Source organism: Sturnira hondurensis, unplaced genomic scaffold, assembly GCF_014824575.4.
Source record: "Sturnira hondurensis isolate 20B ecotype Veracruz unplaced genomic scaffold, ASM1482457v3 Scaffold0009776, whole genome shotgun sequence".
NCBI lineage: Eukaryota > Metazoa > Chordata > Mammalia > Chiroptera > Phyllostomidae > Sturnira > Sturnira hondurensis.
The window spans coordinates 506522-532281 of NW_028082407.1; the positions used below are offsets into that span (position 1 = coordinate 506522).

Sequence of the window (25760 nt, forward strand, 5' to 3'; positions counted from 1 at the left end):
CAGGTGCCCCCACACGCATCCCGATTCTTTAGTAGGTTTCTCTGAAGTCATGTGGGTACATTTACCCACGTGGGAGCTGCTTGGAAGCATTAACATGCCACAGTTGATGAAGTATTTCTGTAAATGTCTTAATATACCCGTGGTTTTGTCTATAAAGTACATGCATGCACCTCACATATGAGTGTGCAGACATGAAAAAATCTGGTTGCTTGTAAAAAAAATCCATGAGGGGAAATCCGTGACTATGTGTGACATGAATGTAGGTACATACAGACACATGCATGTGAGTGCCCCTGAATGTACGCCACGCGGAACTGGAGGGTCCCCATCCTTCAGGACAGACCAGCCAAGGACTTTGAGGACATCCCAGGGCCTGGGTATCAGACCACAGGAGAATTTATTGTTGCGCACAGTTGGACATCACTGACAGAGAAATGTAGACAACAAGAAACCTGTACAGGGCAACTTCACTCGGGCAAACAGCCGTCTAGGTGTGTGTGTGTCCACAGAAAACTACGTGACAGACAGACACTGTGGTAGTAACAGTGAGCACTAGGTGGCGGAGTGCGGTGTGTTCAGTTTCTCATCCTTGATTCTATATATGAGGACTGTCGAAGAGGTATCCAGCCATGCCCTATGAAAGCTAGAGACATTTATTGAAGACATAAGTTACAAGAAACATTGTACACAGGACAATGACACCTCAGTCTCCTTCAGAGTAGGCACCTTGGGACTTTACACAGTTCTCCCAATCGCCAGAAAGTGCTTTCTGTGGTGACAGGGGCGACTTGAGGGTGATGCTGGGTTCAGACCTTTTCCTTCCCAATGCGGGTGACAGAAAAGGCAGGGGACACAGGGGCAGAGCGTGACGGCACAGGACAGAGATATTATGGTAGGACTGAAGGCCCTGAGATGGCAAGGGCATGGGTCCCCTCACCCTGAAGTGGGGAGTGAAGGGGGCCCACCCCCAAGGGGGGTGGGGGAGGGGAGAGGAGACGGGCTTTAAGTCACCGCCCCAATCCTGGGTCAAGTGTTTAGGGAGCCATCTTTGAGAATAAACACATATGATTGAGTGTTGCTGCTCGAATATTTAGTTTCTATAGCATCTACAGGTATGATACTATACTGCTTAAAAAACCTGGGAATGAACTTTGGAATAGAAAGCCACCCACACTTAACTGTTGGTGCAATTCAGTATAGAGGACAGGTCTCTGAAGCCCCGCCCACCTGGAGCCAGGCTCTGTCCAGTGGACACAGGTCGTCCAGCCCTTTGTGGGGTCACAGTTCCACACTTCAGAACGCATCGCCTCTGTATGCCAGTGGAGATAAAATAAGGCCAGCGCTCACCTGCCACTCACACCTGCTCCAGCTGAGAGGTGGATAGGAAAGGGCTCCGGGAACCCTCGCTTGGCACCCAGCTCCGCCCCTGAACCGTGCCTGGTAAGGAGGCTGGGGCGTGGGCAGGAGCGTGGGCAGGTTGTCTGCGAGGCGCAGCTTCCCGGCCTCCGGCAAGACCACACTGCACACAGGCGGCACGACGTGCTATGGGGCTGGGGGGCCTGACAGGGGGCTGGAGGCACTGGCCGTAGGGGTCCTGTCTCTCTCCCTGACAGCTGGGGTCTGCCTTAAGGCCCTGTCTTGCCACTCAAGGCTGTTCCTCTCCACTCGGGTGAGTCCTCAGAAGGGAGGTTCACGCTCATAAAACTGACAGAGGTCGCACACTGGCCGAGAGGACGCAGGTGAAGGACGACAGAATCAGGATCACCCTGGAACCTGAGTGTGATGGCTGTGACAGTGAAGACCACCTGAGGCCGTGTCAGCTGGCTGGGGGACCTTGTTTGGGGAACATGCCCTTCAGTGGGAAGGGCATCTCCTGATTAAAGAAAGTAAAGCCACCTAAGCAGAGCCTCAGTGACCTCTGCAGGCAGGGCCCTGCCCTGAGTGGGGTGTGATCCAGAGGATCCCCGACTGTGCTCAGTCTCTGGGACACCTAAGTGTGTGAGTAAAGTTAATTTTAAAGCTTATAAAAATTCTGAGAAAGTCAGTTGTAGAAGGGGAGACAACAATACGGTGGGGGGGTCAACACTTTAAAACAGGGATTTGGGTGTTGGGAGACCTGGAATGCTACATGCAAAAACAAGAAACTCAACCAACTTACACCATACACAAAAACAAACTCAAGCCTTAAATATATCGCAACACCATAAAAGTCCTAGAAGAGAACATAGACAGGAAAATCTCAGATATTCCACACAGAAGATTTTCACCAATATGTCCCCTAGAGCAGGGGACATAAAGGAAAGAATAAACAAATGGGACCTCAGCAAAATAAAAAGCTCCTGTGTGGCTAAGGAAAACAGCATTAAAATGAAAAGGGAACCAACCAAATGGGAAAATACATTTGCCAATGATACCTCAGACAAGGGTTTCATCTCCAAAATATATAAAGAACTTATAGGAATTCCACCCCAGGAAGACAAACAATCCAATTAAAACATGGGCAAAGGACCTGAACAGACACTTCTCCAAGGAGGACACACAGAGGGCCTAGAGACGTGCGAAAGGATGCTCAGCATCACTAGCCACCAGAGAGATGCAAATTACAGCCACAGCGAGCTACCACTTCACACCGGTCAGAATGGCCATCACAAACAAATCAACAAACAACAAGTGCTGGCGAGACTGTAGAGGAAATGGAAGCCTACTACACTGTTGGTGGGAATGCAGGCTGGTGCAGCCACTGTGGAAAACAGCATGGAATTTCCTCAGAAAACTACAAATGGAACTGCCTTTTGACCTGGCAAGTCCACTGCTGGGATTATATCCTAAGAACCCTGAAACACCAATTTTAAAGGACCTATGGACCCCAATGTTCATAGCAGCACAATTTACAATAGCCAAGTGTTGGAAGCAACCTAGGTGCCCATCAGTAAATGAATGGATCAAAAAATTGTGGTATATTTACACAATGGAATTCTATGCAGCAGAAAGAAAGAAGGAGCTACTATCCTTTGCAACAACATGGATGGAACTGGCATTATGCTGAGTGAAATAAGCCAGGCGGTGAAAGACAAATACCATATGATCTCACCTGTAAGTGGAACCTAATCAACAAAACAAACAAGCGAGCAAAACAGAGCCAGAGACATGGAAATAAAGACCAAACTGACCAGAGGGGACCAGTGACCAGAGGGGACCAGTGACCAGAGGGGAGGGTGGGAGATAACAGGGAAAGAAGGGGAAGGGCTGAGTTGAGGACCACGTACAAAGGACCCGTGGACAAAGACAACAGGGGTGGGGGGAAGACTGAATGTGGGAGGTGGGAGGTGGGGGGTGGGGGGTGGGTAGGGCAGGGGAAAGTAATAGGGGAAAAATGAGGACAACTATAATTGAACAGTAAGAAAATTAAATAAAATAGGAATTTAAATCAAGAGTTTATTTCAAAGCCTCATATGTGACAACTTCATTTTCTAAAAAAATTTTTAATTCTCACCTGAGGATATGTTTATTGGTTTTAGAAAGAGAGGAGGGGGGAGGGGGAAGAGAGAGAGATGTGAGAAACACTGATCGGTTGCCTCCCACACGCACCCCTACTGGGGACTGAATGAGCAACCTAGGTATGTACCTTGACTGGGAATTGAACTCACGACCTTTTGGTGTATGGGACTATGTTCCAACCAACCGAGCCACCCGGGCAGGGCCATAAGTACTTGTTGAAAAGAAGAGAAGCACTTCATTCCATGTTTCCAGGACTGAATTCAAGCCTCCATCACATACCGTGTTCCAGTAGGAAGGAATGATGGACACAACTCACATCATGACAGCTAAGCCCTTACATCCTCTTTCTGACCAGTGCTGGGGCTCAGAGCGAGGATGCCCCTGTTCACACCCAGCATTGGTGTGCAGCTGTCAGCGCTCGTAGGTGCAGAAAGGCCCCGAGCCCTCCTGCAGGCTCTGCTCCCGCTGAGCACACGGGTCTCGGGCTGCCGCTTCTAGGAAGGCACTCTTACCAGGCATTCCCCAGGTGCCAGGATTCTTCAGACAATTTGCCAAAATTCTGTGCTTGTGGCATCTACCTGGGGAAGGGTCCTGAGTTCTCCGCAGTGTCTCCGAGGTGTTTATGCCTCAAGGAAGAGCGAGATGGACACCGAGGGCAAACCTGCGGCCCCCTCTCGGGGCTGTGGCCTCCTTGCTCGGTGTGGGGCGGTGTGGGGGTGGGGGCAGGACGGTTAGAGGACAGATTCGGAATTTCCCCCAACTCTAGCGCACCAAGGCAGAGAAAGTGGGGTTGCAGATGCCCTTGCTCGGTCTTTCAGACTGTGGAGGACTGTGTGGCCATGGGCCTTGAGGGAGAGCGAATGACAAGTTCCCAGTGGCTTGGCATGCCTGTCCTTCTCAAGCCTGGTTTTGTGAAGCCTCCAGAAGACAGGAGTGACCGTTCTGTCACTGTTATGACTAACTGACCCGGTTTCCTGATCATAAAAGAACATCAGGGAGCTGCCTTTCGGTCAAAGGTGGTCTCATGCTCAGATGCACCCAAGTAGGTGCCAGATGAACCTTCAGGCCTGCACCCCGCTGTTGTGAAATGCGGCCCCTCTCCTAAACGCTCCCCCCCGCCCCCCGCCCGCTGACACATAGCATTTCAGTCGGTTAAGAAACAGTATTTCAGTCCTGTCTACACTGAAAATGGGAAGCGGGTAAGACAAAGAACTAGAACCCAGGTCAGTACCAAGGGAAGTGCTTGCCTTCTCCAGAGGCCCGTGAAAGTAAGATCGAGGCCCACCTGTCTGGAGGGACTCTAGCCCTTTAAGCAGAGGAAAGAAAGCGAGCAGTGGAGGGCTCTTCTGTTCCTGTTGTTTTAAGCAGTGAGTGTCCTAAACTGCCTCAAAACCCACGGTGAACCCAAGTGCTCGCCCAGGGCACACGCAACGGCACCGGGTGCCGGGACCGGTCCATGGCGCCTCTGGGCTCCACCTTGTGAGCAGACAAGCGCACCGAGGCTCTGAACGTCTGCTTCTGGGCTGCCTGCTTTTGACAACTCACAGCTGGGAATCTGTGGGTTTCTTCCAGTAAGACATCTCACAGAAATGTTTTATCTTTCAGTTTAAAACCAGTTGCTGGTGAGACTAAAACGCCGACACTCCGACAGCCACCTGTGATCATATCAAATGTGTTGTCAGAGATGGCGGGTGATGTAGAAATGTGGTCGACTGCCATTTAAACACACACAAATCAGACATGCCATACGCTTCTCTTCTAAAGTGTGTCTATTATTTTCACCAATCAAAACACACGTAACACGTCTCATTAGAAAACACCAGGCGACGTTACCTTTGAGATGTGCGATCTGAAAGGTCAAACCTGTATTTCCTGCTGGTGTGAAGCTTTGGAGGCACCGTGTGGGTGACAAAGCAGAAGACCCCCACCCCTCCTCAGCCTCTCCGCTCACTCGGGGCTCTCCTAGGGCTGCGGCGGCAGGCAAGGGCCCTGCTGCAGGTGCCTGGGCCCAGCACTGTGGCTCTCGTTTGCATCGCAAAGAGAAGACCAGGGCTGGGCTGGCCTCTGCAGACCACGATGATCAGCCCTGAGTAGCATGTGTTTCTAGAACACTCTCTCTGGAACCTGCACTGGCAGCCAAGACCTGACAAAGTCGAGGCAGGCCTTTCTGTTTTGACTGAAAACAAATGAAACAAAACCTAGTCCAAATTCCAGGCTAGTCACAAATTACCTGGTTTATAAAAATATGGGTCAAAAATAGTTACTTCCAGGGTTGTATGCAATATAAATTATAAAGATGAATTGGAGAAGATGAAACATTGACCGCATTTTCAGTTCTCATTCACGTCAGCACTCACCCTGAGTGCCGCCCGGCTCAGACCACCTTGCTCGCTTACTGGGGAGTCAGGGCTGTGAGGCAGGGGAGGTGCTCCTCCCCACCGCCTGCAGGGCTCTGCTGTCTGCAGCCCACCGCCTGTCCTCGCTGTGTGGATGCAAACCCGTCCGTCCGCACAGATGCGGCCCCACCCAGGAGCACACAGAGGAATGAATGCGTGGGCACGAAGTCTGTCTGTGGGGTGCCTGGTGGGGGAGCCCCCTGCACTGTCAGTGCAGGGTGCCGCATGTACATAGCTTAGGGCACATAATACATTTAGAAAACTCTCCCCTTTCTTTGTTTTTCTTTTTAGAGATAGGTTTACTACAGCTTTAAAAAAGAATGTAGGTTACAAAGGAGACCATTTTAAGATGCTTTTGTATGCGTAGTAATAACTTTCTTCACTATACCATCAGGCCTCCCAGAACAAAATTGTCCCAATTCCCACCAAAGTTGCTTCTGCCTCAGTCCAAATTAGTATTTCCTTCTTGCACCTGAATGTGTCTAAATCTCAAAATATAAAACTGTTATTTCAATACTACATTTGCTCATCAAAAGTTCCACTTCCCAGTGATGAGGCCAAGCAGTAAGATACAACTGGTGCAGAGAGAATCACACATTTTAGACAATATTTGTAAGCTTTCTTGCACAGTCCCTCTTCATAACAACCCTAGAGCCTCCGAAATAACTGAACACGAGACAGGAACCTGAAGCAGAATAAAGCTCAAGGGGAAGCACCAGGTGCACGGGGAGCTGCCGTGACCCCGGCAGCCCCACTGCTGCGGCGACACCTGGACCCTCAGCATCTCAGCGACCCGTGAGTAACGCCCACATGCGCAGTCTGAGAGCATCCACTTCAGGCGAGCAGTTTAAATCGGGAATATTCAGTGGTGAGTCGCTACTCCTTCAGGCATCTGCCCCACACCCCCCGGACAGTCTTCTGGCCACCAGCATCCACCGATTCCTCAGACAGACCCGGGGGGACTGACTCCCACACACAGGTGGAGGAGAATGCAGCCTGTGCCGGCCTGTGAGGTCATGCGCATCGTGAACAATGACACCAGCAGGGACCTGCGGTGCTGCTGGCAGAACGAGCTCCTGGGTGGCCTCCAGGGACCCTTCTGTAAAACTTCTCTAAGCAGGCCGTGCGTTTCCGGAGTTACCTGCCATCGTATTACTGAAATGGTGGCTAACACTGTGAATTTCTACGTAGCATTTTAAATCAGTAATAAGTCCAGAAGACCCAGAAAAGAGAGTTAGGGGGAGTAGGATTGAAAGGTGCACATGTCTTATGCAGCACGAAACACAACTCGAAACTTTATCACACAGTAAAGCTGGAGGGCAGCCCCCGGACTGTGACGACTGGGCGAGGACGCGTGTGCACGTGTGTCGTGGTTTCAGCAGAGATCAGTCTCAGCCCCAAACACGACACGCTTTTTAAAAGTTCTATTCTTTATTTATTAAATAGATTTAATTATATTCCTTCTGAAATACAAAAGATAGAATAAATCATACCATAAAAGGTGAGACATGATAATAGGATGGTGGCCAATTAATACACGCACATCTATTTTTTTTCTCGACAGAGCGCCAAGTACTTAAGAGGATTAGGAGATAATTCTAGAAGCGGCACTACCTGGAAGACTATTGGGCATTTAAATACTGATTTCCCAAGTGACAGATGGCAAGTTGGAGCAAGCATTTGTGGTCACATGCATAGAAGTCCCAACAGTGACTGAGGATGAGAAATCGTCACGACGATCACCGTACGACTTAAAAACAATTCATCCACTCTGACGCTCACCTGAAATGACCGTGAACAAAATCTCTTCAGACACGACCTGCTTCACATTACACCCTAGGCAGGCGATGCTATGAGGACTGGGCAGGGCGGGGCCCTGGGTTTCTCACATGCAGAACACGGACTGTGTCTATTTGGTTCCGTCAGCTCCTGGGCACCGCGGGCCTGTGGAGGCAAGAGTTCCCCACGGATGACGAGCTCGCCGTGCCTCCCGCATCATCGACAGCCTTCGAGGGGCCCCGTGGAGGCGTCGAGGCTGCTGTCGGTGTCGGAGGCCAGCGTCTGCTCGGTGGACATGGACGAGATGTCGTTGATGGAGGACGACTGGGAAGGCGAGGCGGCGCTGCTTACGGCTGCATCTGTGCTAAGAAAAGCAAACGTAATGAAACCTGATGCACAACCCCGCGGCAGAGCTGGGCGGTGCGGCCACGGCACTGCCTGCTCTGTCCCAGGCATCTGTGTCAGTGGGAAGTCAGTTGGCGGCAGGTTGGGAGTGTTTCCTGGAGTCTGTCTCGAGGCCCGAAATCACAAAAGATCTCTCTCCCTGCGACGTGCCCCTTTTCCTCCCTGTGGCCAGGCATCTACGTGTACTCATGTGCAATCATGTTAACTACTTAACAGTGCCTGCTGGTTTAAAGAGGGTGTCAAAGAAAATTGCTGGATTTACCCTAAAATTATCAATATCTCAAAAGGCTTAAGCCCAAACAAGATTTGAACACCATTGGACATTTTCATGATAATTTCAAACACTGAGCCCAGGAAAAACAGCACCAACCTTTGGGGAACCTTCCTGCGATAGCCCGCCTTCTAAAATAAGGGCTGTGTGCAAATAGACAAGGAAAAATGCAGTGGCCTCTTCACTGTTTTTGTTCTAGAAATTTGCAGAACTGACATTTGGAGGCAAATGAAATGGTCCTGTTTCCTCTCTCCGCATTCTGGTCTGGTCTGGGCACAGGTGCAACTCCCATGCTGCAGAGGCTGGTATCTTGGGCCTGAGACATGGGCCCAGCTCCCAGGAGGCTCCTGGACCCCTGAGGAGGTGCAGGAGGTGCAGGGTGGCCAGAGGCTGGCCCGGGTCAGGCTGGACGGAAACATCGGCATGAGGAGCTCGTACCCTCGTGGCCCAGGAATGGGAGCTGAGGGAGCAGCTCTGGCTGCAGAGCCCCAGTCACCAGGCAGGCAGCACCTGTGCACAGGCACGAACGCCACAGGCTCACTGTCTCAGGAGCCACACAGTCAGCTCGCTGTCCATCAGCTGCTCCCACTGGGAAGCTCAAGGACGGATGGGTAACTGTGTGAACCATTTTCTCAAAAGAAAACCAATTCCACTGTACCTACGTTCGCATTAATTTTCTTGTTTAGCTGGGTGGGGGCAGTACAAAGTGGGACATGCACATGGAAAAGGCTTTAAACTCAAGTCTCCTCATCTACAAATGGAGGGGACAGCAGCTACTGCAAGGATGAACAAAAGGTTTGTAACCAGGTTCGCTCACTGCCTGGCCGCTCAGAACAACGTCAGCCGCCTCCCCCAGGACAAACCCACATGGGGGAGCCGGACTCCCAGCAGGAATTTCCAAGTCCAGCGCTGCTCGAGCTGGCCGGGGGTCGGGGTGGGGTGGGGGATGTGCTTGTGCTCTGAAAGCAAGGACTAACCTGAAGGCTGATCTTTGACAACGCCGTTCTTGCTTCTTTCTTCCCAGTCCATTACTTCTTTGTAAATCAGCTCTGCAAACACAAGTGCAAGGGAAAGGCTCTGTCAGCCTCCCGCAGTGGCTGAGCCCCGCCCCTAGGCCCATGGGAGCCGCTCCTGGGCACTGCGCCCTGTCACTTCTCGTTGTGACACACAGTCCGTTTGTAAAGACAGTCTGCCTGGAGCCAACTATCTATATTTTGACCGATTACACCCTTTCAACCAAACAACATTAAGGTCGCCAAAAATGTAGGTGTTCTGGGTCCATGCAGGGGTTTTTACACAGGACGGGGAGGAGGGGTGGGGAGGAAGAGAACTAGCAAGGGGGCTCTTACAGAACATCTCTGAGTGTTGGATGTCCTCACGCCCACTTGCACGTTTCTCTCCATCATTACTGTGGTTTCTTCTTCACATGTGACCAGCACCCACAGGGGCTGGACGCCTCTCCAGACTGGCCAGAAATTAATCCAAATACCTAACTTTTTTCTTGACTTCAGCCTCGGTTTTCCTCAGTTTTCATTTATGAGACAAGCAATCACCAGTTAAGTACGTTACTAGGGGTCCTTGAAAGTTCAGTATTCATGAACTGAAAGGAGCCAGGCTTCTGCACGCATCGTGGGGCGCAGGCCTTGCTGAGAGTGGGTGCAGTCACGGGCCCCCTGGCCCCTGGGTGGGGGCCCCAGGAGGGGCTGCTACTGCTTCCATGTGACCACAGTGCTCAGTTACCCGACTCTCATCTTCAGTGAAAAAGCATCTTTCAGTGAAAAACTCTCTTTATTGCTGGTTTGCTTGGTTAATCTTATACTGGTAGTACAAATTATTTGCATACCTGTGATCCCCAATTTTGTCCAAATTCTGTTTTAAAACACACATCCAATTCTGATGTATAAATGCAGCAGAAGCTCCCAGGGAGGCCCCAGGGAAGGCCCCCCACCTGCCTCTCGGGGACGTGAAAATTCGGATTCCTTGACATTTTGCATCACGTTATCAAGGTAAGTGTGGTATCATTACTGTGTTTAGTTTGCCAACCAGGATTTGCTCATGTCAGGCCACGTGGAATTCTCTTCTGAAGCTACTAACAAACAGTTCCTCTCTAATTCTGTTACCTTCAAGCTCTTTCTCCTGGGGAGCGAGGAGACAGAGGGGACAGTGGCCTGAAGCGTGAAAGCTGCCCCTTCCCGGGGCATCAGGGCACGTCCTCAGTGAGGACCAGAATTAGTAAGCTTGCGCTTACCTTTCCACTCTTCAATGGCATGTTCTCTTTCTTCCAACTGGGCGTCATAAATTTGAGGTGGTGGCTAAAAATTAAATTACATGTAAAGTCAACAGTTCACAAAATAATGAGGCATGAAAAAAAGGTGGAATCACTTGGAAGACTTCTTATATGTTTATGACATGACGTATTTTGCCGTGTATAATAGGCACTTTTTTGCCCAAATTTGTGAGGGGAAATAAGGATGTATTGTACATGGTGGTGCTGATTCCCATAACCATGAATTATACACGGGGAGTACCATATCTGGCGTGTGTAATGCACACTCAGGTTTTTGGCCCAAACTGCCAGGAAAAATCTTTCTTTTAACCCTTTAATTCAATTATTTATTTATTTATGTTTAGAAGGAAAACCAATGATAATATTTCAGGATATTACTTTGCATACAGATATTATTACTGCTTTCTAGAATTATAATTTGAACACATTAGCATAAATACAAGAAATAAAACCATTTATATAGATACAGAATTAACACTACCCATGAATAATGTATGTCCTTATTATTTTCCCTCAAAAATTTGGACAAAGAAGTGAGCATTATACATGGCAAAATACAGTAGTTTCTTTCAAATGTGGCTCATGAAAGGTTTCTCCGTAAGTGTGATATACCAGTTTTAGAGTCAAAGCACCGCCTTTTGCCGTGTTTAATGAGCTCCTATGTATAACATGCACCCATGCGCTTGGCCCAAACTTTCAGGAAAAAAACATTTGCTTTAATTTTTTAATTATTTATTTATTTATGTTTAGAAAGAAAACTGATTATCGTATTCCAGTGTATTATTTTGTATATGGATACTGTTACTGCTTTCTAGACTTACACTTTTAATGCATATGCATAAATAAGAGAATTAAAACCATTTAAAATTTTATTTTAGTTTTAGACAGAGGGGAAGGGAGGGAGATAGGGAGGGAGAGAAACATCCATGTGTGGTTGCCTCTCCCACACCCCCTACTGGGGACCTGGCCTGCAACTCAGGCACGTGCCCTGACTGGGAAGCGAACCAGTGACCCTTTGGTTCGCCTGTGATCAATCCACTGAGCCACACCAGTCAGGGCTAAAAACTTTTATATAGATATGGAATTAGTACCCATGTATAATGCACACCCTTATTTTTCCCTAAAAAATTCGGGCAAAAAAGTGTGCATTACACACAGCAAAATAATTAAGAAAAAATTACCAAAAAAATGGAGTTATTACGGTCCTCTATCCAATCACATAACCTCAAAACAGCCTGAATGTAGCTGCCCCGATGTAGCTACAACATGAGCCCTCACAGCTGCTTCCTGCTGACTGGCCCGGACAGTGCTGCGCTGGGACACACGGCAGGTGGGGTGTGGGCCAGACGCACAGTCCTCCCTGCAGGACTCCCAGCTCAACACCTGCCACCTGCACACCACTCCAAAATGTGCTTACAAGTCACATGTTGATGTGTCAGACTCTGTTCACATAAAACAGTTTGAAATGGTGATTGAATCCTCAGGCCCAGACACCCAAATGTGCACTACAGAACTCACAGCAATAGACTCCCAGAGCGGAGCGCCGTGGGGAGAGCGCAGGAACACCTGAGCAGAGCACAGCGCAGCCCTCCCCCCGCAGGAGCCCCGGGAGGCACAAACACTCCAGGATTTTCCACAGGTTTCCTAGCCTGACGGGTGTAAACCAGATGATGGCACCAAAGCCAGGTGCACAATGGAGGCTCAGAGATGGTGACATGACGGCTGCATGTCAGCCCTGCATCCAAGAATGCGATTGTACTGCCACAGCACGAGCTCGTGCACTCCTGAGGAACTTGGAGCTGCAGCCCCAGAACGAGTGTCCCAAAGGGCTGTGGCCCCTGTCACATGGCCTCATGGTGGTCCTCTGAAGCCCAGGACTTGCCGTCCTTACGTGGCCATTCAGACCCCGTCAGCCCCCCACAGCCGCTCACCGCTTCTGCTTCGGCAGGGTCGTACCACACGGCGATGTAGGGGTGGCGCAGGGCCTCGTCCACGGAGATCCTCCTGTCAGGGTCTATCACCAGCATTTTTGACAGCAGGTCTCTGGCTTGACTGGCTAGAGTGAAAGAGTGAAAACAAACGATTAGATTAGTAACTAGCGCTGTTTATCTTAAAACTGCACAATAAGGCACTTCACATGACGGCACAGATGGAACAAAGATGCATTAACTCTGACAGTTTCTTGACTGGCTCAAGATCAATAGAGCCTTTTGCTTTAAGAAGAAGTAAAGTGGCCCTGGCTGGTGTGGCTCAGTGGACTGAGTGCCGGCCCGCAAGCCAAAGGGCTGCGGGTTCAATTCGCAGCCAGGGCACATGCCTGTGTTGTGGGCCAGGTCCCCAGCAGGGGGTGCACAAAAGGCAGTGACACACTGATGTTTCCCTCTCTCTGAAAATAAATAAATAAACTTAAAAAAAGGGGGTAAGTGGAGTAGCCCCTTTCACTAGAAACTGGGCTTTCAAGTGTGGTTTTAGCTCCCAGACCTGGGTGAGAAGGACAGGGCCCCGGCTGCGTGGCCCGGGCCAGGGCAGGGAACACCAGCAAGCACTTCCTTCTGATGTAGAGCAGCCCTCACACATCCCACAGTAACCTCACGCTCATACAGTACAGAACACTTCACAGATGCCTCTGCTCTGCCCACCTGTACACAAATGTTGTTAACATTCACTTTCAAAAAATCTAGAGATTAGTACAATAGTTAGAAAAAACCAACGAGTTCAATAACTTGGTTACATACGAGGCTCACATAGGTCTTGGCCATTCAAGTTGACACAGGCAAAGGAGAAATGGGGCTTTTCTGACTGAGGGGCAGGTAACCTGCATGTGGGGAGTGCGCCCATTCTCCCTTAACCCGCACGTCACTGATGGACACAAGGGAAGGGACCTTCTTTGTTGGAACTACCACCACATGGTTTCCGACTCCACACTGGGCTAGGTCTCCAGGGGAGCATTCTGTCAGCCTGAAAACTTGTAAAGCACAATTGCTGTAATTAACATGTGGGCCTTCCAGGCTGGTGGGAGTATCTTCATTTTGGCCAAAGGCTTTAGTTAAAGCATTTTATTGAGGACAAAACTTCTAGGTCGTGAAGCTTTCTCTCCAGAACGCCTTTGTGCTGGCCTGTAAATGGCTTTTACTCGAGGGTTTCACCTACTGTGTCTCCGATGTTCCTAGGTTTTAGAACGCAAACATGGGAAATGAACGCTTTACCCAGACTATGAAAGTTAGTATAAGAAAAGAGGGTAGCTTACTTTTAATCTTGTCTCGTTCCGATTCTGATGGGAATATCCAATCTGGGAAGAGTTCTTCAAATTTGATTCCTGGATACTTTGGTCTGTTTTCTACATAATTCCTCACTGTCGGCTGGAGTTTCTTCATGAAATCTGCAGATGGCGTTCCTAACTGCTCAATCACTTTATTCCACTGATCAATATCTGAGGAGTCTCTTGAGGAAAATACAACTGAGATGCCTTATATTCCGATTACATGACGCAGCATCATTAAAAAAAAAATTAGTTATATTTATACCTGCCAACAAGTAAGCAACTAGGCCACCCCACTGGGTCACTTTAAAATAATATTCAAATAAGGTTTGAGTGTCCAAGTTTAGATCATTAAAAAAAAAAAAAGAAACAAAACTCTTACACTCTTCATCTTTACTAAATCAACACAATGAGGTCTGTATGCCTTCCCATTCCAGGTCAAATTAGTTATCTTGTAACTGAAGAATAACTATGACAGAAATGCTTATATGTGAAATTAGACGGTAATTACATAAGCAAGCTGAACCCAGTTTTCACACTACAGCCATGTCAGACCTCAAACCCCTGAAGTGGGGAGACCTACGGGACCCCCTCGGCTCACAGCCGGGGAAGCGGAGCCCCGAGAGGCAGGGCCCACACCTGCCGCTTAGCTGCCACTCCCACATGCAGAGAAAAACAAACAAGCAAGAGTTGTCTGTACCTGTATCTCTAATTCCCAGCGTCTCTCTCTCTTAAAAGTCCTCTTGTCAGCTTTTTCCCCCATCACTCCATGAAAACTGGCCCATTAAGGCTGCCAGTGACCACCCCTTACGTCTCACCCTTCTGCTGGCATCACGTCGCTCCCCTTGGCACCTCCCCATACCCGGCCTCTCCTGGCGGAGGTCAGGGGTGGGGTGGGGAAGGGGGGCCCCTCTCTGGGAGGGGCCTCTGCTTCCTTTCCAGCTCCTCTTCTTTCTGCCACCCCAGGGCGCGACCCCATTCTTCACTCTCTCTCTCACCTTCCTTGCCAGCGTCCTGGCTTTACTCAGCACAGCAGACTGACCACCCCTGTTTATTTCTCCACCCCTTGCCTCCTTCCTGAGCTCAGCTCTAACCATCTCCAGGGTCTGACAGATGCCTCAGACCCCAACAAGGCTGTCCTTCAAAACAGATATGTGTTTCAGACCTCTCCGCCCATCCCAACCCCCTGCCACCCTGGTGGTCTCCAGCCCTTGACCTCACAGGCCTGACCCTCAGCTTAGCAGCTGGGCCACCCTTTCCTACTGAAAGTCAGATGGAAGCCTAGGGACAGGTGGGTGCTCAATAAACAGCTACTGGACCTGTGGTCAGCAGTTGGACCAGCACAAGGACGATGGGCCAGGTGCAGAAGGTCACCAGGATGGAAAGCCCCAGGTGCCTAGCAAAACTGGGAAAGCAGGGACCTCACCCCCAGGGTGGCCTTTCCTCCCCTGTAACATTACTGGTCCCCTGACCTCTCCTCCCCTGACATGTCCCCAGCCATGCGGGTCAGACCCCTTAGATGGGCACACACAAGGAGGCTGGAGAACAGCCCTACAGCAGTGAGCCCCAGGACAGTGAGGTCCTGACCTGCACCAATTGCATCCAGGTCTGGGTTGTGTTTCAGCTCCAGGCCCAGAAAAGCAGGAAACCAGACAAGCGACACCGTGGCTGCCTCAGGACCCCCTGCCCTGGCACCTGCCAGTCAGTGGAGGCGAGGATGCTGAAAGGACACACCTGGACACTGATGACTGTTATACTGGCATCCTCCCCGGGACCTCCCCTAAAATCTCCACCCTTAAGGGCCTGAGGACAGAGCACCTGGCACGATTGCTGCCCCTCCTTGGAGCACCGGGTGTCTCTCCCCTCCCCGCCTCTTCCCTCCAGGTGGCTACATTTACCTTTCTCTGGCTTGAGCGCCAAGGGCCCTTCTTTCGCCTGTTACTTGTTTCCCGAGCCCATTCCTCTCACCACTCACTCCTTCCACCTCTGTGACTTTCTACAGAAGCTTTCTTTTACAGTTTGAGTTGTGGCTCTGAATTCCTTCCCAGCCAGAACTCAAGGACGGAGGCTGCTGAACCGAGGTCGAGGTCGGGTCTGATCCCACCAGCCCTACACCTGGTGCCATTCTCGCTGCCAACAGGTTCATGATAAACGGCCATGTCTACAAAGTACAGGGGGCTGGGCAACGGGAGGACAGTCCTGACCTGCCTGGCTGGTGTCCTGGGTGTGTGAAGGCGCCACTATGCTGTTTGACACCACAGAGAGGCCGGGGGTTAAAGAGCGGCCTTGGCTTCTCAGGGACGCAGACGGCGCACAGCGGCCTGGCCACAGCTTCCTCTTTGTCAGGGACCGCGTCAGGGCGGGAGCCCCTCCTCTTTTACCCCGGCCACGAATCTAAAGTGATCTATGGAACTGCACTCCGGTTTCTGGAACCTTTTCCTATCCTAGTAGTAATTCTTAATCTAATATATGAAAAATCAGCAAAGTTATCTTTGGAAAATTATGTTAATCTCCATGTGTGTTCTGAGAATGACATTAAGTGACCTTCCACATATCATATAACTATTAATTACTGACACTGCAAGATATTAATATGTAAAGCAGGAATTTTAAATTAGTAATGTACTCAAAAATACCCATATTTTTCATTTTTATACTTTTTGAAAAGAATATTTCTTAATACAAAAAGAAAAGGCACAAAATGAGTAAGAACTGAGACAACCTGAATTTAAATAGCTACTTCCATACTATGTGTCTTTAGAATGTCAACTGTTCCCTTTCTAATTGACTTTATTTGCAAGTTCCAGCCCTCCTTACAGTTTGAAACAAGTGAGTCTAAGGAAGGCTATGGAAAACTGCTAGAAATTTTACTAGAACAAAATAAAATGTTGTATTTAACTTCACATAAAACCTGTGATGTGAAAAATGTAAAGGAAGGTAAATAAAATCACAGAAACAAAATCTTTTCATTCCAAATTTGTGCTGTGAAGAATTTACAATACAAGAAAACCACCCTCACGAAATTATAAAAAACTAAAATTATTTAGCAAAATACAAACATTTACTACACAGCTTGATTTCCTTTAAAAATAACCTTCAATTGGCAATGAACTGAGACACTTAAAGCTTTCATTAAGGAAAAAACACAAAAAACCAAAGACTAATGAAAATATTAAGTGGTAAGAACACAAATAAAAGAGGACGCACGTGAAGACAATGTTTGAGTAAAAAACGCTAACGATGGAAGAGCACGAGGAATACGAGGAAGGGAAGCCGTTACCTCATCTCCTCCTTTGTGCTGTGGCATGAACGGGATTTCCTGACCAGGGCACAAGTAACTCGTCTGCATTTTATATTAATTTAGGCTTCCCAGTGTCTCACAATATAACCTGAGGGGTCTTTTAAAAATTTCTATAAAATGTCAGCAGAGTCACAAACAAGGAAATTCACCATATATTGTTCCTCACACACTTTCTCTTTGATCTTTTTCAATTAGGTTGTGTGTCGTGTGCTTCAGCTCTTTGGGGAAAGTATTTTAAGTACATGGATAATTAACAAAACAGTATATTAATTTAATGACGCAGTAATACTGGCCTGTTAGATTTAGATAGCAACTTGCCTAGTTGAATTAATTGAATGAACTACATAAACAGTAGTATTTAAACAGTGCATAAACAGTGCATTTATATCAGAATACATTAATAAAACAGTAAATAAGTTTCGAATAAGCCACTTTTGATAAAATTAAGAGCTAATTATAATTGGTTTAACTTAACTCTAAGCCTCAACAAAATCACTGGAGGTGGTCAAGTGAAAGAGGAAATGCTGAAGTGATGCCAACGGAACAAGCAGGACAAAGCCCCCTGAGCCCAGCCTGGACTTGGGACCGTCTCCCCTGAGCGCTGGCTGCCCGCGGGTTTAAGGGAAGCGCGGCGGGGAGGTCCCAGGAAGGATACGGTCAGTGCCTTGGAATATCACACAACCTTTCACCAGCTCGCCCATGATGCACCCCACTGACCAGATGTCAACTGAAAATAAAATGAAATGATGAAATTATAAAGTGCCATGAACAAAGCAAAGGTGAGGAAAAGGAACTCTAACAGTGCGCTAAACACACAAACGTGGAAGAACCGATCGCTAAGGGTGAACGTCACACAGCGGGAATGTCGTCCGCGTCCAGTGGAGCCGTCGGTGGGCAGCAACTTGGGGTTTCAGAGCCGAAGATTCTGAAACTTTACAGCTTAAAAAATGACCGAGACCCTAGGAGCAAGCAGTGCCTGTCCACCCAAAGCTGCTTCAGGCCATATCCCCTCTGCCCCGCTCTGTGGCCAAGGCAGGGCCTCCCTGTGAAGGATACAGTCTCTTCCTGGGAACAGGACCTTATGGAGGACCATTTCTGCCATGATGCACCCGACGGACCAGATGTCCACTACCAAACACCAGGTGATTAAAACCAGCAGCAGGCCCACACCTCTTTCCTCAAAGCCCCTCCCACACAAACACAGACCCCACTGGTTAAGGGGAGCTTTTGCAAACACTCACACCTCCTAAAAGACCCTTTCCTAAGCCGCCTGGTGGTGTCAGTGGGGCCTCACAGAGGCAGGCTTGCCTTCCTGGGCCCGCGTTCCTGCCCGGGCCTTAGGCAGCAGGCAGAGGCTGTTTGATGCCCCTGCTGCAGGGTGGGGGGGGGGGCAGGGGGAGGTGTCCAGGAATCTTCTCTCCCTTCCACAGGACACAAGAGAAGCCCACAGGGCGGGGTCTCTCAGGGTGGGTGCGCAGGTTACAGAACAGCTAAGTCAACCCGAAGCAAAACTCGCTTCCTGACTCAGGCAAACGTTTGGCTTTCTTTTTGACAAATTTGTGAGAAGCTAAGTTTGAAAGAGCTCTGATATTGCTAAAATAGGTTTTGATGTTTAAAAAATACATCGATTTTATGCACAAAGAACATGCATTATTCTGTTTGGGTTAAGTTCAAAGATAAGCAACACTGATCAATGGTGCTAGAAATCAGGGTACAGGCTTCCCTTGGGGCTGAGACCTGGGGGGCTGGGCGGGTGCTGGCCTGTGGCTGCGCTCCCACGGAGCGCACACGGGAAATCTGCAGACTTTCCTGTAAGTATGTTTCACTTCAATAAATACTCAAAAACATTAACTTCAAAAGGGCATGCCTCTACCTAATGGAAATAAAGAATTAACGATTTCTTACACGTGGACTGTGATAATCTGTGGGTAACAGTCCCCAGCTTGTATTCCACGCACCTCACAGGAAAGAGACAGGACTAGGACGACCACGGCCCCATCTGGAGATGCCTCGGCCTCTCCCGGCTCCGCGGGCACTCACCGTTCTCTTTGTAGCCCATGCCCAGGATGACTTCGGGCGCCCGGTAGTACCGCGTCACCACGTACGGGGTCATCATGAAGTTGGTGCACGCCGTCCGGGCCAGGCCGAAGTCCAGGATCTTCAGGGTGCAGTCTGACTTTACGACGATGTTGCTAGGTTTCAAGTCCTGGGATAGAAATGGCTTAAGTGAATAAAATGAATCAAAGCCTGCTAAACAAACCACCTCACGTGGGCAAGGACTAAGGGGTCTGTGACCACTGAAGTGCCTGACGGTGCTGCTGGAGGAGGGAGTGAGAACGGAACCCTGGCCTTTGGAAACAATGTGGGAAAATCCTACTCTCCAACTGAAATGAATACACGGACACCTAAAGAGGTCAGATGGTAGCCCTCACCCCCATGTGGAAACCTTAATGATCTATCTTTGCTTAAAACCTTGTGAGGTGGAGCTGGCTGGGCTGAGAGCCAGGGGTCCGTAAGGCACAGGCTGCCAGTGGGTAGGGGCCATGCCACCCGGACTCTGGACCGCAGGCACGGTGAACCTGGCAGCCATGGGGGCGCTGGCTCCTGAGCAGGAGGAGGAGAGGGCAGTGAGAGATGGGAATCTCCTCCAGTTCAAGACTGAGATCAGCCCATTCCGTGGAAAGTACAGTTTAACAGCAGGCCCAGCAATCAGTGCTGGAACTCTGTCCTAGGGGCACCCCCAGCAGGGACAGATGGGCTGGGAAGGATGTGCGGGTGGGCGGCTGCTGGACTGGCTACGCCTGGCACCAAGCGGCAGTGCCGTGACGGTGGCTGGTCCGACAGCTGCTGCAGCGCTAACCAGCACTGCGTTTGAGCACCTCCTCAGCCGGCAGCCTCAGAACCTCCTCACGGATGTTGAAAATCACCCCAAACTGCTTGGCTAACGTAGGACCTCACCCCCGGGTGGGCAGCACGAACACCCCTACAGGGATCCCACAGCAAAGAGCTGCATGGAGGGAGTGCTCCCTGGTCCTCTCGTGCTGGGTGCAGACCTGCTGCACGCAGACCTGCTGCACGCATGACCCAGGCCTTGGCAGGCACTGGTCCCTTGGGAGAAGAGGGAGGTGTCATGTGGAAACCTTGGCTTTGACCACTTCTTGGGTTGTATGCTTTGGCTTTGCTCCCCACCAGGCTTTCCCCGTTGGGACTGGCATATAAAGCAGCTTGGAAACACGAGCAAGCGCGTCACATTAGTAAAAGACAAACTGAGGGCCAGGCGTGCGGAGGGGCCGGCACACTGGGCACCTCCACTGTGCAGCTGCTCGGGGACCTGCAGTCACTCCCGTGCTTGTCGGGGCCCTGCCCCGCAGTTACTCGCTGGGCTTCTTTGGAGTGGTGGGGAGACGATGATCCTTTACACAGGAAAAAGCCTCACCTTGCCAGTCGCCTATATTCAAGGCGACTGTCCTGTGTTCTTGAGGGTCATGAGTTCAGTCATCCCTTCTCCCAGATACAATGTTTGGCCTTTTAGAATGTGCATGTTCTCTCGAAGTAGCTGTTTGGGGTTTTGTTTTGAGTCATCAGAAGTGGGCCCTGAACAGTGTATGCTGACTTCTACAACTGTCTAAAATCTCAAAGATACTGTTCCATTCTAACCCAGAGCCAAGCTTCCAGCAGTGGGTACCATGTGCTCTTGGGTTTCTTCTCTGGGGGTATTGGGGACACTTGTATACCTATGTGTGAGCCCTGTTTTAAACAGAAATTCTGACTTAGTTGTCCTGGAGGACTTCATTCTCATCACCTAGAAAAACTGCAATCAACCGTCCAGATATGAGACTCAGACTCAGGACCAACAGACCCGTTGGTGTGAGGCTCAGGGAGGGCGTGGGTGAGGGGTGCAGCCTGTGAAAAGCACTGACTGGTCACCATGACGAAAACCACAATGGGCTCTAATCCAAACCCAGCTACACTCCTGGGAGGTCAGGGGACCGGACAGGTGAGGGTTATGGTTGGTGAAAGAAAACCACACCAGTAACCTTACACTTCAAATTTTTTAAAAAGTCGACAAATAGAGATCTAATCGTACAATTTCAACATACAGAGATAAACACTAAAACAACAGCTAAAAGAAGTGAAAGAGCTTGCTTCTGGGGAGAGAGAAAAATGAAGGAGGAGTTGGGGACTCTGCTCTTTTTTAAATAAACATTCGTAGAACTATTTGACCCTTGATTAAAATAAAAAACAAATCAACCAGGTAATTCAACAAGTTGAGGACAATTATGTACAAGATGAACGCATTTTTGAAACACAAGTTAAGAAAGACGTAAGTATAAACGGATACACCGGTTTCAGCTTTTGTAGGAAGTCTGCATCTGTAGGAAGTGAGGAGGGAACACCCCGCCTGGCACAGGCTACCTTTAGGTGGCAGTGTAGTGCTCGGGGACTTCCGTTTCTTTTAACTTTTCAAATTACGTAAAGTAAAAAGTGGTGGGATTATGATTTATTTTTAAATAACTAAAACTTTACACAGGTGTAAAGCCATCTTACTGAGCAAAACTGAAAATGTGAATGAGTGCCTGGCACTGACCGAGAGTGTGAACCTGAGTGCCTGGCACTGACGGTCAGTGTGAGCCTGAGTGCCCGGCACTGACGGACAGTGTGAGCCTGAGTGCCTGGCACTGCACCCAAACAAAGGATGGGTGGGTTAGCAGACTAAAGGTTAATCTCACTTCCTTACCTCTCCGGACCTGAAAGAGGGGTGAGGTGGGCACACAGGGCCTTTCAGTTTTGTTTTATCTGCCTCTCCCACAGGAGCATGTGGCACTTTCGCAGGTGGGAAGCCTGGTCAGCATCACAGGGTGGGAGCGGGATGGAGAGCTGGCCCACGGAACTGTCTGCTCAGGTCTTCTCGGGTTTCCGTGCACCACCTTCAGACCGTAGCTGCCCTCTGGCCAGCAGCTGTGGGCCTGAGCTGCAGGGTCTGCACACCCCTAACACTGGCCCCTGTTGGCGGCAGCTCTCACCAGGTCCCAGCACTGGACAATGGTGCTTTCCCACAAATCTCTGGGCTCGAGGGGGAGGAAACAAGGCAAACCCTTGCCTTTTACAAAATTAATAAGCCTTAACATAATAATCTGGGCACTTATTCCAAAGCATGAATTTAATATAAAATGTACTTAAGAGATATTAAGGATGCCTTAATTTGTATAAATATCTATGAAAACTTTAGGAAGGCAAGTACAAAGTACGTTGGGAAATCTTCATTTTTAATTTTAAAAAGTATTCTTTTGAATGCAGACTCAACAGAATTTGTATTATGTTAACTGAACGCTGGGTGGCAGCAGAGGCTTCATTTTACAAAACTGCTCCCCGGTCAGGAGTCAAGTGCTCCTCAGTGAGTCTGCCAGGCCTGGACAGGCCCTGGGAGGAGCAGGGATGCCTCCCACACGCTGGCCTCAAGTTGCAGACCTGAGGCTCATGACAGGGTCAAGGGCTGGGCCCTCTCTGAGTGGGTGGGCTCTGCCACCACGGAGACCGCCATTCAGCAGCTGTGATGGGACCAACCTTTCCCGGCATCTAGTGGGTCTACTGCACCATCGAAAATCTGTTTTTCTCTGTACAGATAAGCTTCATTGTTCTTATCTCACTGTCTCTCTCTGCATACAGATTTAGTTCCAAGAAACGACAATTTCTTGATGTTGAAATATAATATCTAAAGAGTCTGTGAACAGAATTAAGATGGTAATAATTTAGAGAATGCTATAAATGATTCCAATAAAATTATATTGTTTCTACCTCTAATCTCACTCAGCATTTTAGTTGTTTCAAAACTTCTATCATGGTGCTTTGCTTATACAGCAATACAAGTCAAAAAAATAAAAACTCACACAACCAGCTTAGAAAATTCCACTGAATCTCCCTGGGTTTTAACTGTTACTTCCTGACAGTGCAGGCAACTGTTCTCCAGTCTTAGTCCAGCCAAGAGGCCCGCCCGGGCAGGTGCTGGAGTGGCAGAACGTTTCAATAGAAGAAACAGATATGCGGGCCATCGTTTACACAGGATTCCTCAAACTCCTGTATCATCTACTACTTGGCCTCTAATTTTCCCCCATCCCAAATCTAATCCCTTGATTAATCAAAAATGGGATTTCAAATACTGCAAGAACAGTAACAGGCGAATATGGGTAACAGCACATGGGCGTTCTCTGTCCTACTTTTCTGCAGTGTGGGGCTGAGCGCCGGGCACTGCCCTGCATCTGCTGGGCCCACGTGTGCCCAGGCCAACCGGGCGAACACGTCTTCTGATCTCAACCATGTTTGGAAACTCCACACAATCCCATAGTTTATGTGGCTTGTCAACACTGACATATTTTTTTTTAAATTAAGTTCTGGAACTTCCGGCCAAGATGGAGGCATAGGTGGAAACACTGTGCCTCCTCGCACAACCAAAATTAAGGACAACAAAGATTTAGAAACAAAAACATGACCAGAACAGACAGAAAACTGAACTGTATGGAAGTCCGATAACCACTTAACCAGACCAGTAAGAGGGGCGGAGTCAGCGGCCAGTGGAGAGGGATTGTGGCAGGAAAAGGCAGTGGCTGCCAGACCTGGGAGTGCAGGTGGCGCAGTGCTGACTATGGTCACCCATTCGAGTGCAGATAAACTAGGCAAAAACGGGTAGTGAGACAGACTGCATGACCCAGGGCCTCAGCAACAGGAAATAAAGCCTAAAAGCACCAATGGAAAAGGTGCCCGCTTGTGGGAAGTGGCAGAGGGGACTGAAATCCAAGAGCGTGGAACAAGCGCCACTGCTCCCTCTCTGACCGTGCCTCCACATACAGCCTCACAACCAAGTGACTGGGTTGCCCCACCCTGGTGAACACCTAAGGCTCCGCCCCTCATAGGTAACAGGCTCGACCTCACCAAAAATGGCTCAATCAGAACAAATCATAGCCCCAGAGACAATACTTTTAAGAAGCCAAGAGATAGCCAACCTATCAGGTACACAATTCAAAACACTGGTGATCACGATGCTCACAGAACTGGTTAATTTGGTCACAAATTAGATGAAAAAATGAAGGCTACATTAAGCAAAATGAAGGAAAATGCACAGGGAACCAACAGTGATGGAAAGAAAACTCAAACTCAAATCAATGGAGTGGACCAGAAGGAAGAAACATTCAACCAGCACAGAATGAAGAAACAAGAATTCAAAAAAAAAATGAGGAGAGGCTTAGGAACCTCCAGGACATTTTTAAATGTTCCAACATCTGAATTATAGGGGTACCAGAAGGGGAAGAAGAAGAGCAACAAGTGGAAATGTTACTTGAACAAATAATAAAGGGGAACTTCCCCAATCTGGCAAAGGAAACAGACTTCCAGGAAATCCAGGAAGTTCAGAGAGTCCCAAAGAAGTCGGACCCAAGGAGGAACACACTAAGGCACATCATAATTACATTACCCACGATTCAAATGAAGGAGAGAATCCTAGCAGCAAGCGAAAAGGAGACAGTTACCTACAAAGGAGTTCCCATCAGACTGTCAGCTGATTTCTCAAAAGAGACCTTATAGGCAAGAAGGGCCTGGAAAGAAGTATTCCAAGTCATGAAAGGCAAGGACCTACATCCAAGATTGCTCTATACAGCAAAGCTTTCATTTAGAATGGAAGGGCAGATAAAGTGCTTCTCAGATAAGGTCAAGTTCAAGGAATTCATCGTCACCAAGCCCTTATTTTATGAAATGTTAAAGGGACTTATCTAAGAAGAAGAAGATAAACAATATGAACAATGAAAGGACAGCAAACTCACAGTTATTAACAACCACACCTAAAACAAAAGCAAACTAAGTAGACAGCTAAAACAGGAGTGGAGCCATAGAAATGGAAGAGATCACATGAAAGGTTAGCAACAGGGGAGTGGGAGGAGGAGAAGGGAGGAGAAGGTACAGAGAATAAGTAGCATAGACGGTGGGGAGAAAATAGGGGGAGGGCAAAAGTAGTGTGGGAGATGTAGAAGCTAAAGAACTTATGACACATGGATATGAACTAAAGGGGGGAATGTGGGTGAGAAGTGGTGTGCAGGGTAGATGGGAATGAAGGGGGGAATGAAGGGGGGAATGGGACAACTGTAATGACCTAATCAATAAAATATATTTAAGAAATAAAAATAAAAATAAATTTTAAAAAGGTACAGGGAATAAGAAGCATAATAGTGGGTACAAAATAGACAGGGGGAGGTTAAGAATAGCATAGGAAACGGAGAAGCCAAAGAATTTATATGTACAGCCCATGGACATGAACTAAGGGTGTGGGGGGAATGCTGGAGGGGGGGTTGCAGGGTTGAGGGGGATACAAGGGAGAAAAATTTGGGACAACTGTAATACCATAATCAATAAAGTATACTTCACAAAAAAATAAGTTATTTTGTGTTTGGAAGATTTTGACAACAAACGATTGTGATTTAAAAATAAAATGAGCCCTGGCTGGTGTAGCTCAGTGGATTGAGCGTGGACCTGCGAACCAAAGGATCGTGGTTTGATTCCCAGTCAGAGCACATGCCTGG

General features: G+C 48.8%; 1 protein-coding gene across 4 annotated transcripts in view; it reads right to left on the bottom strand.

Annotated features, from left to right (window-relative positions):
- Positions 1-7438: 7438 nt before the first annotated feature.
- Positions 7439-25760, bottom strand: part of MAPK9 (mitogen-activated protein kinase 9) — a 45648-nt gene continuing 27326 nt past the window's right edge. Inside the window, exons 6-12 of one of the 4 annotated variants that reach the window (XM_037058030.1) lie at positions 19237-19402; positions 17852-17923; positions 13884-14066; positions 12568-12692; positions 10598-10661; positions 9327-9398; positions 7439-8032 (exon numbers count right to left, since the gene is read on the bottom strand). In XM_037058030.1, coding sequence (XP_036913925.1) covers positions 7890-8032; positions 9327-9398; positions 10598-10661; positions 12568-12692; positions 13884-14066; positions 17852-17923; positions 19237-19402 — 825 coding nt within the window. In that variant the 3' untranslated portion in view covers positions 7439-7889. Of the gene's footprint in view, positions 8038-9326; positions 9399-9459; positions 10486-10597; positions 10662-12567; positions 12693-13883; positions 14067-17851; positions 17924-18252; positions 18325-19236; positions 19403-25760 lie in introns of those variants that run through there. The other 3 variants (XM_037058031.1, XM_037058032.1, XM_037058033.1) reach the window with 3 other exon arrangements.